The 17,404-nt window shown below is 34.7% G+C and overlaps 1 protein-coding gene across 5 annotated transcripts; it reads left to right on the top strand.

Moving 5' to 3' along the window:
- Positions 1-549: 549 nt before the first annotated feature.
- itgb7 (integrin, beta 7) lies at positions 550-17,359 on the top strand. 5 transcript variants are annotated; one of them, XM_048199355.1, is made up of 16 exons: positions 550-634; positions 3,598-3,646; positions 3,736-3,815; positions 5,778-5,976; positions 6,260-6,430; positions 8,604-8,845; positions 9,007-9,162; positions 9,300-9,395; positions 9,912-10,001; positions 10,615-10,755; positions 10,872-11,062; positions 13,637-13,863; positions 13,964-14,171; positions 14,975-15,165; positions 15,301-15,461; positions 16,563-17,359. In XM_048199355.1, exons 1-16 carry the CDS (start codon positions 629-631, stop codon positions 16,659-16,661), a joined length of 2,307 nt encoding a protein of 768 aa, XP_048055312.1. In that variant the 5' UTR covers positions 550-628; the 3' UTR covers positions 16,662-17,359. The 5 variants fall into 5 exon arrangements, with proteins under 5 accessions (XP_048055312.1, XP_048055314.1, XP_048055313.1 ...); XM_048199357.1 differs by lacking the exon at positions 550-634 and adding an exon at positions 1,324-1,474; XM_048199356.1 differs by lacking the exon at positions 550-634 and adding an exon at positions 1,517-1,833.
- The last annotated feature ends 45 nt before the right edge of the window (positions 17,360-17,404 follow it).

Below are 17,404 nucleotides of genomic sequence, written 5' to 3'. Positions count from 1 at the left end.
CTCTTCCATGTTAATTTTTCATCAAAGATTAGTCCAAGATATTTGAATTCTGAAACTCTTTCTAATGGTTGATCATATAATTTCAGTGTAATTTGTTCTATCTTCTTCTTCTTTGTAAAAATCATATATTGAGTCTTTGATACTGAAAACTTTAATCCCCAGTCTACTGACCATCTTTCAACTTCATGTATTGCTTCCTGTATTCCTTTTACTATACTCCTTAGATTCCTACCTCTTTTCCATACTGCTCCATCATCTGCATACAATGCCTTTCCAATGTTAGGATTTATTTTTCCAAATATATCATTAATCATTAAATTAAACAAAATTGGACTGATTACACTTCCTTGTGGGGTCCCATTCAAAATATCATAAGATGTAGACATTTCTTCCCCTATTCTTACTTGAAAAGTGCGTTCAAACAGGAAATCTAGTATCCAATTATACATTCTCCCCCCTACTAACAGAATTATCATTTGCGCATGTGCGTTTTCTAAAGAGTCTACTACGCATGCGTAGAACGGATCGTGCAGGTGGAACGGATCCTGTACCAGTTCTACCCGCTTGTTAAGTCATGACGTAAGGAACGCCGTTTCCGGGTCCAAGCCTTGACTAGTTTCACTTGAGAATGCAAGTAAGTAGGCTGTCAAGGCTATTTTATTAAAAAAAAAAAACTTAGGATGAAGTGATTATTTTCTCTTTAATACTGACGATACTGAGTAACTAAGTTAGTCAAATAACAGATTTTTTCCATGATTCCGCTATGCGATTATAATGTTACCTAGATTGTTTGCTAGCTTGTTTATGAAAGCTTGTTGGATACTAACGTTCACCCACACCAACAACAACTAACATTGTGATAGCATAAGTGTGAACTGTAATAAGGCTAAGATATACTGTTGCGTGTTGGGTTTTGCTCAAAGTGTATTCATCGTATTTTGGTGACTTTTTTTTGTAAACAACTTAACAAATTTTCCAATAAATAAAAGATTTTAAAGAAGAATATTTTGGTCAATTTAGTCAGTTTTTTTATTCATTGAACCAAAGAGAAACAATGAGCATAATGGCACAGTTTCCATGCTACAACAGTCGTAGCTGTTATGTATTTTTGTAACTTACTGCGCAAGCAAGGCCCCCACCACCCCCGTTATAAAAAAAGTGGGCTCCCCCAAAGTCCACGGTATAGTTCACTGGCTGAAGAGCACCGCCATGTGGTGACAATGCCCTTGTAACAGTGATAATCTTGTAAAACTAAACAGGTGTCTCGAGTCAATGTTCGTTAAAATGTTTGTCATAACGTTATTAACATTTGCTTTGCAAATATCAATACTCAAATCTTATAAAACTGTATAGAGCGAATACTATCCTCGTCTTATTTGAATATTTTGAAGCCTGTTGAATTTGGCTTGTGGGGAAAAAGTTACAGAAGTATATACGCAGCAGACAACCAAAATCTACACAGGAAGAGGAAGAGGTAAACTAAAGTGACCACATTATTCTTGTAGCTCTTGCATGGTACCTCTGTGATGTGATCGATATGCTGTTGTGTCCCAAATCCTAGTGAGCTGCCTATCTAGACAGCATGTTTAAACATCATAGGCGCGCGTGACATTTTTAAGAATCACATACACGCGCAGAATTTTTTGAGCATCATAGTCGCGTTCCCTGCTGCAAGCTGCACCTGTCTGTAACGGCCAAAGGTAGCAAAGTAGGCTGTAGGAAGTTCACTAGATCTTGAGACACAACCATACATGCTGATGAGAATGATGATGACGCCTTTAGTGACGCTTTGAATTCGCATTCACACGCTCCGCACGACATCTCACATTTACGGTAAGAGATTTTATTAAAATGATTTCAAATTTTAATAGATTTTATTGTGTTGGATTTTAACTCCATACAAATGTCTTGGTTTTGTTAAGACTTAACATTTTTAGTTTATAACAGTTTGTGAAGTACCATTTGAATTTGGAGAAAAACACTTTTTGGTGTCCCACTTTTTTCCTGAAAGAAATGAAGTAACACAATAAATAGGATAATGGTAGCCAATAAATAAGTGGTAGACCTAAATAAATAATCTATACACATTTTAGCCTATATAGTTAATATGAAATTTGGCATGTTCGATTTTTCAAAGGGTTAAAAATAGTTTGTGTTTACACGACAAGTAATGACATATTAACTCTACCATGTAATATATGAACCCAATATTTACATGAACTAAATTGCCATTACTTGAGTGTTCTTGTAACTCCACATTAGTCTAATTAATTATACTACCAATAAGCAATACGTCGAAAATAAATGTGAATAAAAGTGGATTGAACTTTTATTTTCCTCACACTTGCACTCCAAACAGTTTAAAGGTGTTCTGATTAGAAAAACACAACAAAATACATACAAACTATCATATTGTTAAAAAGGTGCTACATATTTTGTAGCTTCTGTTTCTCATTTTTATATTGTCTGTAGATATCTGGGTCATCTTTCTTCCTGTTTCCTACATTGATTGAAGTTTCTGAAACTTTTACCTAAACTATTCTTTCTGTATTTATTTATGGATTATTAGGTTATTGTAACAAACTTTATTTTGTTCTAGAATATTTGCCTTCTTAGTTTCTTAATTATTTTAGCTATGTGTGTTGTCTACTACAATATGGAATGTATATAAAAAAACTAATTTTTTTAGCCCAGTGTCTGTTAGATTAGAATATATACTGCTTGATTTACTAAAGTATAAAATGGAGAAAAAAGGGTGCTTAAAAAACTCTTACTCTCTGTTTCTCTGGATGTTTCCGTTACTGAAGCAGGGCCAACCCACACCTAAAAATGTGAGAGTGTTCTTTTTACAAAAAAAAAAAAAGAAAGAGCAGCTGACAGTTGCACACACAATCATTTCAGTTCATTACTTAGGAAGAAAGATGCAAGAAGGTGTATTTTCACCCTTGATGATATGTTTCTCACCCAGTCTATGTCCCTGTGCTAGTTAATTCTGAGCAATAGAAAAAAAAGGAACAGTGACATGCTGTGGTTTTGTATGTCTGCCGCCTTGATTATCGGATGCTTGTACACGACATCTTGTAACGCCTGACTCATAGTCAGATGTCTGATGTTGAGTATGTTCTCATGAATGAGAAGTAAGCTATACAGCCTGGTGGAAGTGCAGTTATGTTTTTTAATATGTTTAGCATTTAGTTCTGTTTTTCGTTTTTCATGTGCCTGCATGTCATATGGTGTAGTATGTCACGTAAGTGTAGAAATCTTGTTTTTTTTTTATAACAAAAGAGCAATTGCATAGTGTAAAAAGAGCACATCAGACGTGATTTGTTTTTCTGGTCCCAAAATACAGACACTTCAATATTTATATATATATTTAGTTGTGTAAAAAGAAAAAGAAAGTTTAAAAGGCAGTTTGTTTTGATTAAAAATCAGGTAAATATGAAAACATCTGTGTTTAGTAAGAACTTTTATTCTCTATTATTCTGAAATATATATCTTTGAAATAGAGTATTAGTAATGTATATGTTATATTAGAATATATGAGCTCAAAATGAACTTTTTGTCATTGTAAACTCACAAGTATCTCCTTCTCTGCAGATGAAGTCTGTTGTGATAGCTGTGACAGTTCTCTTTCACTGTATACAAGGTAATGCACATCGTCATCCATGCCTTTTTAGAAAAGTAAAACAATATGTTTTTGGTATTTGATTTTATTAAAGTGTATGTGCATTTTAGGGCAGGAACCACTTTGTCAATCTCAGCCTTCATGTTCCGAATGCATAAGGAGTCCTGGATGTGCGTGGTGCACACAGACGGTATGTAGTGTAATTGAACCTGCCACAAGAGTCACAGGTTCCAATGATCAGAATGGAGAAGATGTCAGCCTTTGTCAGAGCTGGGGAGAACTGAGAGAAGAGATTGCTGAGAAACAAAGCATTCACATTTAACTTTTTGTGCCCTTTCGGAGGCTCTTTTCCTGCTGTGGTACCTGTGGTTTAGCATGTTTTTCTGTGTAAACTAAACAGCTGCTTCACTGTAAAACCTGTTAAACTCAGAATACTCAACATGTGTGGAAAACGATTACCTCAAAACATTTAAGTAAACTATTATTATTTTAAAGTTAACTAACTCAGATTAAGTTAGTAGAGCCTTTTTTTTTTTACTACTTTTTGTACATAAGTATGTTAATTACAATTTAATTGAAATATTAAATAAATTCATACAGTTTGTTTGCATAAATATTACATCAACTCTTTATGGTTAAGTCCTAGTTAATAACAGCACGCTAGCATATGCTAATGTAACTATTAGAGACTATCTACTTACATGTACATAAGCAACAAATATATAGCCTTAAAGTTATGCAGCCCAGACTCGACCTAACCGCAGACTCAACTTTTCACCACAATGGTAACCCTATAGAACTTCAACATAACAGAAACCCCTGTAAATTTCAACATAACAGCCTTATACAATCAGTTATTGAGTTCACGTAACTTTTTTCCATGAAGTACAATGAAATTTCAGTAATATTTGAGTGAAATAAACTCATTTCATTTCATTAATTTAAACTGTTTGGTTTTAGTGTTTTTCAGCGATTCATGCTCATACCATGATACATTTTACACTTGGAGTTGCCTATTTCCTAACCTAAGCAGCAGTGTCACAACACTATATGCAATCTTTTGTAGCTTATCTTTTGCTTGTGAAAGTATGACCTATTATTTCCTGCTTTTTAAAAGGTTAGTTCCCCAAAATATGAACATTCTGTCACTTTACTCACCCTCATGTCATTCCAAACCCGTAAGACATTCATTCATCTTCGGAACTCAAAGATCTTTTTGATAAAATCTTGAGAGCATTCTGTCCCTATATTGACAGCCTACGCAACTACCTTTTTCGAGCCACAGAAGGGTAGTTAAGACATCATAAAAGTAATCCATGTGACTTCAGTGGTTTAACCTTAATTTTACGAAGCGACGTGAGTGCTTTGTTTGCACAAAAACATAACATGCCGCTTTATTTACAAAATATTAATCTCTAACATGCATGAGACAATGCATTGGGTGTCAATGACAGGATCTCAGATTTCATTAAAAAAGATCTTTGTCTTCTGAAGATGCATTTGGAATGACATGAGGGGGGAGTAATTAATGACAGAACTTTAATGTTTTGGGTGAACTAACCCTTTAACCCTTTAACTCTAAATTATATTTAAAGTAGAGTATGCTTAAAGTTAATATAGTTCATTTCTATAGTTCATTCAAGTCATCAGAAGAAAATGGATTGTTAAACAATTTTGCAATTATATTATGTATAGTTTATATTGCATATATTTACCATAATCATTTGTGCATTTTTAAAACCAATAAGTCAGTAAATCAATTAAATAAACATTTATACAATTTGTAAATGTGTACAATGGGATAAAGAACCATTATTTTAAAAATGATTCAGCTTTATCAAAACAAATTGAGAAAAAAATTCTCAGATTAAATTGTTATTTCTACCCTGATTTGACCCTTAACATGATCTGGTGTAGGTTGATTTCACTTAAAATAAATGCTATAATAATATTTAAAATATTGTTTTTCACTTAATAAAAAACAGTTAATTTAGATGTTACCATATGAAGCACATTTTTAAAGAACAAAAGTTTTTTTTATTTTGTATATTTTTATTATTATTATTTTAATAATTGTACATTTCATAACTAATTGTACTTGTAATGCAAAATAACTAATTGTACTTGTAATGCAAATTTCCTTGTGATTCAGGACTTTTTGAAATCAGGTGAGTCTAATGAACGACGCTGTGATTCTCCCGAGTCTCTGAAGGCCAGGAGTTGTAAAGAGGATCATGTGATCAATCCTGTAAAACATCCCTTGATCGATGTGAAGAGAAGTGAGCTCAGCAATGACCCTGAAAATGTGGTCCAGCTGAAACCTCAGAATATCAACATTACACTCCGAGTTGGTGAGTTTACTCAGACATACAGCAGCCGTGCTGTAACATGTTGAAACATAAGCTTGAAGCCGTATACAGAGTATTTACACTTCAGAGTAGTTGTTCGATTTAGTATGTAGATGTAATATTTATGCAGCAAAGATATACAGACTTATGTATCTTACACATACAATTCGCCATATATAACAAGTGGTACAAAAACAACCATATTTTCTGACGCTCCTTACCATTGTTAGTCAATAGTATATTGGGAATGCACTCCCTAAATCACTTTTTTTTTTTTTTTGCACAGGAGTTCCATTTGAATTCACAATTGATTTTAAGAGGGCTGAGGGTTACCCTATAGATCTGTACTACCTGATGGATCTGAGCTTTTCCATGAAAGATGATCTGGAGCAAATTAAAACTCTGGGGCAGAAAATCCTCAAGAAGCTGAAGGACATCACAAAGACCGTCCGGATCGGTGAGACTCACTAACTGAAATACTAACATCATTTTAACACAAATCACAATTTTTTGAAAGTGTAAAATAATGTGTACTTCTGGATTACAGACAGTTAATTCTAAAAATTGCTGCACATTATTAGCAATTCCAGGACTGAAGAAGAAATTTCTATATAAATATATTTCTGTCATGACAATTCTCAGAGTGTTTGGCATGGTAATGGGTATGACAATGTTGATACTTTTGGTCTTGGCGGAATAAATCTGCTACGCTGCTGCTGCTTTTATTACTGCTGCTGCTGTAGGCTATTGCTGCTTCTGCAGTGCAAGTAAGGGACTTGCTACTGTCAATACATACACAATACGCTGCTGTGAGCAAATAAGACATGCTGCTGTACAATATAGCATACATGAATTACCCATAGCAGGTCTATACAAGTGAAGCTGGGGAAGGTGTATGGCAGTGGTCGGCTCGCCAAGAATAAAATCTGGCCCGCGCCCGCAGCCAGATTATTTTGATAGTGGCTGGTTCTGAAACATATATTCGTCTCGTAGTGCCGTCTAATATTAGCACTACACGCGACACGCAACAGCTAAAAGCTGTCTACACTGAACGCAACAAACCGACCATTGCAAAGCACTTGGACCTACGTCAGAATTAGAATGGGGAATCTGTTTACTGTCTGGAGTGTATTGTGCTGCATCGCACCGCTCGCGACCGGTGTAGACACAGTGTTATATTCTTTGAAAACCGTGACAACTGATAAGACACACCGGCTTTGCATTCACAAAACTAGGTAGGTGAACGCATAGTTGTCTTTCCATTCTTCTTTGTATACCCTATTTTCGCTGTCAACTTTCCTCTTTAGACTCTTGCAAGTTGGTGAATGAAGATACTTGCCAGGTTACGTGTCACTACTCTGCTTTATTAATTTATCCAGTGTAAAACCTGGACGCTGCCACACAAATGTGTCTTTTTGTAAATGACTGTTCTACTAAAAGATTTAACACAGAGTAACAGTGCACTGAGTACCAGTTACAAAAGACACTGTAAGAGTCTGTCACAGGCAATTCTAGTGGCATTTTTCATCAATTAATTTCTTAAATTATTCTTTGACTATGTTCTGGCCCACTATCTAGTGGCGAAAAAATGTTCTGGCCCGATGGCAGTCTTACTTGCTGACCCCTGGGGTAGGGTTTCTGGAAGCACGCTGCACTGCTAAGGCAAATGCTACCCATGTATTTGAAGGTTGAGCATGCAAGCTCATTGGCTACTGATACTCCAGGAACCAATCATCTGGTGCCATAGAAACGCATAATATTTAACGTCACGTATTGTCATCTCAAGATTCCGGTAAATACGAGGAGGCGTGAACGCAGCATAAAGGACCTATTAGCCTGTGCCATCTAGAGTTTCATGACAGAACTTTGTATTTATTTCTAGTTATACTCTGCATGAAAAAAAATTCACTAGTTATCAAACTTTCTTTAAAATAAAAATTTGTGTTAATATTTTATTTTATGAAGTGCACTACTGTTCAAAAGTTTGGGGTCAGTACAAGTTTTTTTTTATTTTATTCTTTTATTTAGGAAGTATGCATTAAATTAATCAAAAGTGACAGTAAATACATTTTATAAAAGATTTCTATTTCAAATAAAAGTAAATAACCTTTTTGAACTTTCTATTAATTAAAGAATCCTAAAAAAATGTGTCATGGATTCCACAAAAATGTTCTGCATTGTTTTCAACATTGATAATAATAAGAAATGTTTCTTGAGCACCAATAGTATATTAGAATGATTTCTGAAGGATCATGTGACACTGAAGACTGGAGTATTCAGCTTTGCCATCATATGAATAAATTACATTTTAAAAGATATTAAAATAGAAATCAGGTATTTTAAATGGTAATAATATTTTACAATATTACTATTTTTACTGTATTTTTGATCAGATAAGTGAATGTAGCATTGGTGAGTATACTTCTTTCAAAAGCATTAAAAAAATCTTACTGACCCCAAAAATGTAATGCTGTTCTGAGTTATCTTATTGCTTAATTAAAAAAAAAAAAAAAAACTGTAATGAAAAATGTATTTTGCAATTAAAATTGACTGCAAATTAAAAAATAGGCAGTGGTTTAATTAGAGCTTTATTTCTGTAATTTATCCTAAGCCTTTTCTGCATCTTTCAGGTTTTGGGTCTTTTGTTGATAAGGAGATGTTACCATATGTCAGTCTGGTGAAGGCAAGACGTCAGAACCCCTGCCCCAATCGTATAGATACCTGCCAACCTGCTTTCAGTTTTCAGAATGTCCTGCCACTGACTAGCGATGCTAAGGAGTTTGAACGAGAAGTTAGCAAACAGAAAATCTCTGGTAACCTGGACTCTCCTGAGGCTGGTCTGGATGCCATAATGCAGGCAGCAGTTTGTAAGGTGAGAGCTGAGTTGCCATGAATGAAGGAATGTACTATACATGTAAAGATTTCAGCTACATCTTGCTGTTTTTGTGTAAAAGATGTATCAGTGTTTGTGAAAAGCTAAAAAATAATAGCTACTGTACATAAAAAGGCTTATTTTTCTATTTCTCACCACAGGAGAAAATCCGATGGCACGATGTGACACGGATTCTGGTTTACACATCTGATGATACTTTCCACATGGCAGGAGATGGACGATTAGGTGGTGTCTTTCAGCCACATAATGGACAGTGTCATCTTAATGATAACGGTTCCTATAATGGAAGAGCCTTTGTGAGTATTTCACATTTAATAATGAACATTCTTCATGCGTTTCCTGTTGTAGATGGATGACAAAAGAATAAAATTTGAACTTTAAGAGGAATATAAGTGGGATAGTTTGCATATGAATGAATTAATTTGTCCTACAGGATTACCCATCAGTGGGCCATGTATCTAAAGTTCTGCAGGATAACAATATACAGCTCATATTTGCCGTGACTGAGGACATCTATCCAGCATATAAGGTTTGAGGGAAATATATATATACTGTATAATACTGTTCAAAGGTTTGGGGTAAGATTTTTTTTAAAGAAATGAATACTTTTATTCAGCAAGGATGCATTAAATTGAACATAAGTGACAGTAAAGAATTATGGTTTTCACACAAATCTTAAGCGGCACAACTGTTTTCAACATTGATAATAAAAAGAAATATTTATTGAGCACCAAATCAGCATAATAGGATGATTTTTGAAGGATCATGTGAAGACTGGAGTAATGATGTTGAAAATTGAGCTTCACCATTATAGTATTACTGTTTTACTGTATTTATGATCAAACTCAGCCTCGGTGAGCATAAGAGACTTCTTTCAAAATCATAAAAAATCTTACCGACCCCAAACTTTTGGACAGCATTGTATATGCATTTAGATATTTAAAGTCATATATTACTACTAATAATTTAAATGTATTATTAAAATATAATTAATCTCTCTTTTTCCATCTTTCTCACACACACACACACATATATATATTCACAGGCATTGAGTGCATTGATTCCTCAGTCAGTGGTTGGTGTATTAAAGAATGACTCTAGTAATGTCGTTGATCTCATCTCTGAAGCCTATAGGGTGAGTTTTATCATTTGCTATCCTATGTTTTGACTATATTTAGTGGCTTGTGCACTGGCCCTACTTCCCACTTGAACTAACAGTATTTACAAGTGGTTGTAAAAACAAAATAGTCATCATTTCTCTGCTGTTTTCTACTTCTGCTTAATGGTTAAATCATTTGCTAAATGAACTGTGTGGGTGTGTTTGTGCCGATCACACGGCCTACTTTCCAAATCAATACATAAATTGCCATAAACTGAATGATTTAAGTTTAAGTGATTTATTACGTGATAAGAAAGAGACATTATGTCATATGAGACAGAGTCACATGAGAGACATTAAAGTAGCACAGCGTAAGAAGCTGCTTGCAAAGGATAACGGTTAATTATACAGTAGTGGTCATTATGCAAATATTTTTGACCACAGAATGAAAGAATTAATCGCTCAGAATCAGAATTTTGCCATTTTAACACTTTAAACTCTTTAACTATAATTAAAAAAACATAACTATGAAAGCACGTCTACATATAACAGGCAAAGACATAAATATTTATGGTTTTACCTTATTTAATTCACATATTACTGTACATTATTATATACATATTGAATATACATGTTTTTTGTGGGCCAGAATTTGTCGTCCACGCTGGTGTTAGAGCAGGAGGGAGCTCCAAAAGAACTGGATGTGTCCTACAGGTCTGCATGTAAAGGGAATCAGATCGATACTGAATGGAAGGAGAAAGGAGAATGTCAAGGCATCAAGCATGAGATGGTGAGCGCCACCATCAGTGCTTTCCTCATAATTATCAGAAACCAGGAAACATTTGTTGTTGTGCCTGATAAGAATGAGGATGTTTTGTTTTTTCTTGTGATTTATTATTTGTATAGATTACGTTCCAAGTACGTTTGAATGCATCTGCGTGTCTGAAGGAGCCTCAGACATTTCGGATCAAAATGCAAGGTATCAGTGAGGAAGTGAAGATCACAGTGCATACAGAGTGTGACTGTGACTGTGGTGCTCCAGAGAAGGCTTCCAATCACTGTAATGGTACAGGAACGCTCTCATGCGGCATGTGCAGGTAGAGCCCCCTAGCGTTTCAGCAGAGAACTACATCAGCTGACAGATATATCATATGTGAAGATACCATGATTAAAGGCGATTTAAATTGCCTAAACCTAAAAATGGACCCAATTCTGAATTATTCTTTCTGTATTCTATTCTTCCATGAAACACAAGGAGATTTTAGACAGGTTGTCCAAGGTGTTTTCCATACAACAAAAGTTGGATAGTGATTTATTCTACCAAGCTCCAAAAAAAGAAGCACCAGAAGTGTCAGCTCACAAATCTAATTTGCTGTCAGTAAATTAATAACATAGAAGAAATAATGGGGTTTGAATATGAGTGTGAATGGAAATTTTTTATTAAGTAACAACTTCAATTACAGTCTAATCCTCTAAATTAAAGCGATTGCATGATAAAAAACGATTCTGTGGTTAAGTAAATACTATAGAAAAAACAAATGTAATTTCCACATTGAATAAGTTAATTCAGGTAAGATTATTTTTTTTTTTTTAAATGTAAATTGTCTTGTGTGACAAGAAATCTGCTGTGTTGTTTACTTAAATGTTTTTAAGTAAATCATATGCATGGCTTAATTCAGTGCTATTTTTTTTGAGTAAAATTTACAAACAAGAGTGAGTAAAATGTACTTAAAGGGATAGTTTACCCAAAAATGAAAATTTGATGTTTATCTGCTTACCCCCAGGGCATCCAAGATGTAGGTGACTTTGTTTCTTCAGTAGAACACAAATGATGATTTTTAACTCCAACCGTTGCCGTCTGTCAGTCAAATAATGCTAGTGGATGGGAACTTCTACTATAAGAGTAAATAAAACTTGCATAAACAAGTCCAAATTAAACCCTGCGGATCGTGACGACACATTGATGTCCTAAGACACGAAACGATCGGTTTGTGCGATAAACCGAACAGTATTTATATCATTTTTTAACTCTAATACACCACTATGTCCAACCGCGTTCAGCATTCGTTTAGTGAGGTCTGATCGCGCTCTGACAGCGGCAGTGATGTCTCGCGCATATACTTCAATGAGAGCGAGACATCACTGCCGCTGTCAGAGCACGATCAGACCTTACTAACGAATGCTGAACGCGGTTGGACATAGTGGTGTATTGGAGTTAAAAAATGATATAAATACTGTTCGGTTTCTCGCACAAACCGATTGTTTCGTGATCCGCAGGGTTTAATTTGGACTTGTCTATGCAAGTTTATTTACTCTTATAGTAGAAGTTCCCATCCACTAGCATTATTTGACTGACAGACGGCAACGGTTGGAGTTAAAAATCATCATTTATGTTCTACTGAAGAAACAAAGTCACCTACATCTTGGATGCGCTGGGGGTAAGCAGATAAACATCAAATTTTCATTTTTGTGTGAACTATCCCTTTAAAGGATTAGTTAACTTTCAAATGAAAATTAGCCCAAGCTTTACTCACCCTCAAGCCATCCTAAGTGTATATGACACTCTTCTTTCTGATGAAAACATTTGGAGAAATATTAATAAATATCATGACGCATCCGAGCTTTATAATGGCAGTGAATGGGGGTCACTAGAATGAGCTGAAGAAAGTGCATCCATCCACATCCATCAATCATAAATATGTGCTCCACACGGCTCCGGGGGGTTAATAAAGGCCTTCTGAAGCAAAATGATGTGTTTGTGTTAAAAAAAATCCATATTTAAACAAGTGATGAAGTCAAATATCGAGCTTCCGCACAAGCCACCTTCCGTATTCAATGTACAAAAAAAGTGTAAAACTCTTCAGTTCTCAAACCTGACGCTACGTCCTATGCCTTCCCTATTTACACCGGTTTACACAGTCTTTGTAACTTGAATACGAAAGGCGGTCTGGCGGAAGCTCGATATTTGACTTCATAACTTGTTTAAATATGGATATTTTTTTTATGCATCGTTTTGCTTCAGAAGGCCTTTATTAACCCCCCGGAGCCATGTGGAGCACATATTTATGATGGATGGATGTGGATGGAGGCACTTTCTTCAGCTCATACTAGTGACCCCCATTCACTGCCATTATAAAGCTTGGATGCGTCAGGATATTTATTAATATTTCTCCGATTGTTTTCATCAGAAATCAGAGAGTCATATACACCTAGGCTTGAGGGTGAGTAAAGCTTGGGCTAATTTTCCTTTGAAAGTGAACTAATCCTTTAACAGAGTATTGCAAAGTAAGAAATTACTCAACAAAAATCTAATTGGCCAGTGGCCAAGTTAAATGAACCTGTTCCCTTTGTTAATTTTTCTTAACTTAGTTCAATAGATTTTACTTAATTCTGTACATGTGAAATTTACTTAAAACGTGTGCAAAAACTTGAAAGAGAGAAATCATTGTTTTTTCAGTGAAATCAGCATCTCCTTTTGCTTTTCACAGAAGAAAGAAAATAATACAGGGCTAGAGTGACAAGTGACATCATGCCACCATACACATCGAAATATTTAAATCATATTTTAATTGAATAACTGATTTTTTTTAAACAAATGTAAATGTTCTATGTACAATTGTTTATGTGTCTCACTGGAATTTCACTAAATTTCAATGTGTGTATTACTGTAGCTGTGACGAAGGGTATTTGGGTCAGCAGTGCGAGTGTGTGCAACAGAGTGATGTGGACTCTACCTTCAAAATGCTGGCCTCCTGTCGGCCTGACAACAGTTCGCTGGTGTGCAGTGGGCATGGCACCTGTGAGTGTGGCAAGTGTGTGTGTCAAGGCCAATACAGTGGTGATTACTGCCAGTGTGATGCCAATAGTTGTGAACACCATAATGGCAAGCCCTGTAATGGTAAGTACAGTGGAGTGGCACAAAGATTCGGCCTTAATATGTTTGTTTCTAAGTTTTGTCTTCAAAACTCACTATCTACTCCTCTGTGTGATTATCATAGGGAAAGGAATATGCGACTGTGGACAATGTAAATGTAAAGAAGACTACACAGGGTCTGCATGCGAGTGCTCGCCTAGCGAGGACAAGTGTACGAATGCCATGGGGCTTTGCAGCGGTCAAGGCAAATGCACTTGCAACCGTTGTGAGTGTAACCCAGGCTTCATGGGAGATCACTGCTCTACATTAATCAACGCTTGCATGGTGTTTAAGTGAGTATCTGTCTCTTCTTGTGATCTGATATCTGTTTTTCAAGATTATTTTTAGTGAGATGTGCCATTGTGTGTGGGTTTGTTTCTTCTTTAGACCACAATTTCGGTTTCCTCTGCCTGTTTGTTCTATTTGTCATAAACGTAATGATCATAGTGTTGCATAGCAAGACATTTGAAGTATGACACAATGCCTGTCCTCATTAAAGCTTATTCTGGCCACCCGCTTAGACTGGAAGAGACCCAACCACAGTCGGTGCTTTTTAGGGTCACATTGATCTGAAATAGATTACACCAGAATAATATACTAGCGTGAGAAAAAATGAATTCAGATAGTAGTATGGCAGTCTCTGTGAAAGGATGTACAAAAAAAAAAAAGAACAAAGAAAAAATATCAGAAAATGTGTACTCTTGCTATTCAAAAGTAGTAAATTATGATGATTATGTAAAACAAAAAAGCTAAATATGCAGTTTTGCTTTTGATATGTACTTGCTACTAAGTGCCTCAAATAAAATATGGAATATTGCAAACGTTGGCAATGCTCATTGTATAAAACCAGTACCATGATAAAATGATAAAACATTTTCCAGGTGGAATAATAATAAAAAAAAAAAAAACCTAATTGCTTTAGGCTCTGAAACTGTGTAACTCCAGCCAAGTAGAGCGTATAGTACTAGCAACATGGGTTTGATTCCCAGAGACTGCATGAACTGATCAAATACCTTGAATCCAATGTACTGCAAATGTAAAGTCACTGGATAAAAGTGTCCGACAAATGCCTTTCTCTGTTTTAATTTGTCTGTAGGGATTGTGTGGCATGTCATGTGGAAGCTGGTACTCCTGATGCCACTAATTGTGCTGCGAGTTGTTCGGATGCTAAAATATCTCGTCTTGATGGCACTCATGAGCTGAATTGCACATATCAAGATACCGTTTCATACAAAGTGGACCTTGGTGCTAATGGAAAAATTATACTTCAATATGCAGACCTGCCTCGTAAGAATTAAAATCAAATTTTTTATGTATTAAAAATCATTCCTTTGATTAGACCACACATATACCTGTATGACACAGAATTGTTTTAACTGTGAATGTTAAAAGTTAAAATGTTTTTTTTTCTTTTTTCTCAAGGTTACATTGATAAGACTACAGTTATAATTGGCAGCTCTGTGTCAGGCATCATTTTAATTGGCATTATAATAATCATTATATACCGTGTCTTGCTGGAACTGTATGACATTAGAGAATATCAGAACTTTGTCAAAGCACAGAAACAGACCGAATGGAACGAGGTGACGTGCACGCACACACTCTTCTTACACACATTTAAAAGTTTAGGCTATATATATCTTGCAAATTATAACGTGTATGGGTCATTGACGAATAAGGTTTTTAAAAGTGTTAAAAAACATAATGGAGATATAATTAATTTTGAAGCTTTATTAAGTGTTAACAATGAGATTATGTTGTTTTCTTAATTAATTAACACTGCTTTTGTCATTTTTTACAAGATGGACAAAATTTATCACCAAAAAAGTTTTAACGAATGACACTTTTAGTTATACCGAATGACGATATTTTCAAACAATGCTAACAGGCTAATATCTAGCAAAAGAACAACCAAACATTTTATGTTTAGTACAAGTTTTTTTTATTTATTTATTATTATTTTTTATAAATATTACAACATTTTCCATGTTTTATAGCGGTTGTACCGAATGACCTGTTGTTTCAGGACATATGTATGAGCAAGTGAAAACATACATTTTTCAAATAGTTAAAAGAGAGTTAGTTACTTTGCTTCATGACCATGTGGTCCTTTGCAGGTGTCTGAATGATGTCACATGATATTTACCGCATGACTTGATCCAAAATGGTCCCTTTATATTGGTTACTCCGAATGACATCAATGAAATTCATTTTTTCGGATATTCTTTCTCATAACAAAGCAACGACTTCTACACATATTTTTAATATCATTTTGCACTATGTTGATATACAATGTTATAAAATCATGCCAGAATAAAAAATATATACATTTATTACATTTTAAGATATTTTAATCCCAAATGAAATGGCTGTATTGGCCTTTGGACGATCAAACCGAATGTCCTTTTGACACTTCAAAATCTTTGAAACACCTTTATATGTACCAAAATATAATTAAAACCTTTTGGATTCAATAAAAAGGATCTAGTTTGTACTACCTTACATACTTTGGATGTCATACCTTTGTTTTTTATTATTATTAAGCCCTTTGGACAAAAAAAAAAAAAAAAAGACCCGTCACGTCATTGACCCATATACAAAATGATGTTTAAGTGCTTCAGTGTGAAATGAAAGAATTTACAGATTGATGATCTAACAATCCAATGTTTCTCTGTTCAATGCAGGTCCAGAATCCTCTTTTCAAAGGTGCCACAACAACGGTGGTTAACCCTTTGCATATGCAAAACGACGAGAATGTAAAGCAACGTTCTGAGATTATTTAACATTCTGAGAGAGGATCTCTCAAACTTTGCTATTGTAATATCTTGTTTTATTTTTCCCCATGTTTTCGATTGTACATCACACTGTGCAAATTTAAACCTCTTTAAATGTATATTCTAAGCTAGCAATAAAAACATTGCAATATAGGAGAACAGGACTGTTATAAATATGGTGATGTATTTTATGCATATTAATATGTATGTTGACCACGAAGCCTTGATTTTCTCTTTCTCTTATGGTTAAATTGAGCTGTTCAGCTTGTTGTGAAACTGAACAACTCTATCTAAGAGAACTTGGATTTTTAAGCTGGGAAATCCGTAGTCCATATAAAGCAACTAAAGCAACTTTACAGTTTACATTATAGTTTACTTTTCTTTTTTTAAATGATGGCTTCAAAATTTATGTTTGAGGTATGACTTTGTGTTATTTATGTTGTTGAAGAAAACATGAAAGTTAACCAGAGTTTATTTTACTCACGAATCCAAAATAACTTTTCAGTATATAGAATAGAATTCCCATAGGAAATTCTAGAGGGAATATGATGATGATGAATTAGTCATACATGTCGGCAATTCATGTCATACAATTCATGTCTGATTAGCTTTACTGCAAAACGTTTAATAGTGTTGTTTTTTGTATTTTACTTGATATGGGTAATAATAATAATAATAAAGATACCATTAAAAAAGAGTAAAACAAATTGTATGTTGTCTTTCATCTTTTAATTTCAGTTAATTTAAATCAA

The sequence above is a fragment of the Megalobrama amblycephala genome, linkage group LG8, assembly GCF_018812025.1.
Source record: "Megalobrama amblycephala isolate DHTTF-2021 linkage group LG8, ASM1881202v1, whole genome shotgun sequence".
Lineage (NCBI taxonomy): Eukaryota > Metazoa > Chordata > Actinopteri > Cypriniformes > Xenocyprididae > Megalobrama > Megalobrama amblycephala.
The sequence above is the reverse complement of the archived record's forward strand: the minus strand, read 5'-3'. Positions and strand labels throughout refer to the sequence as shown.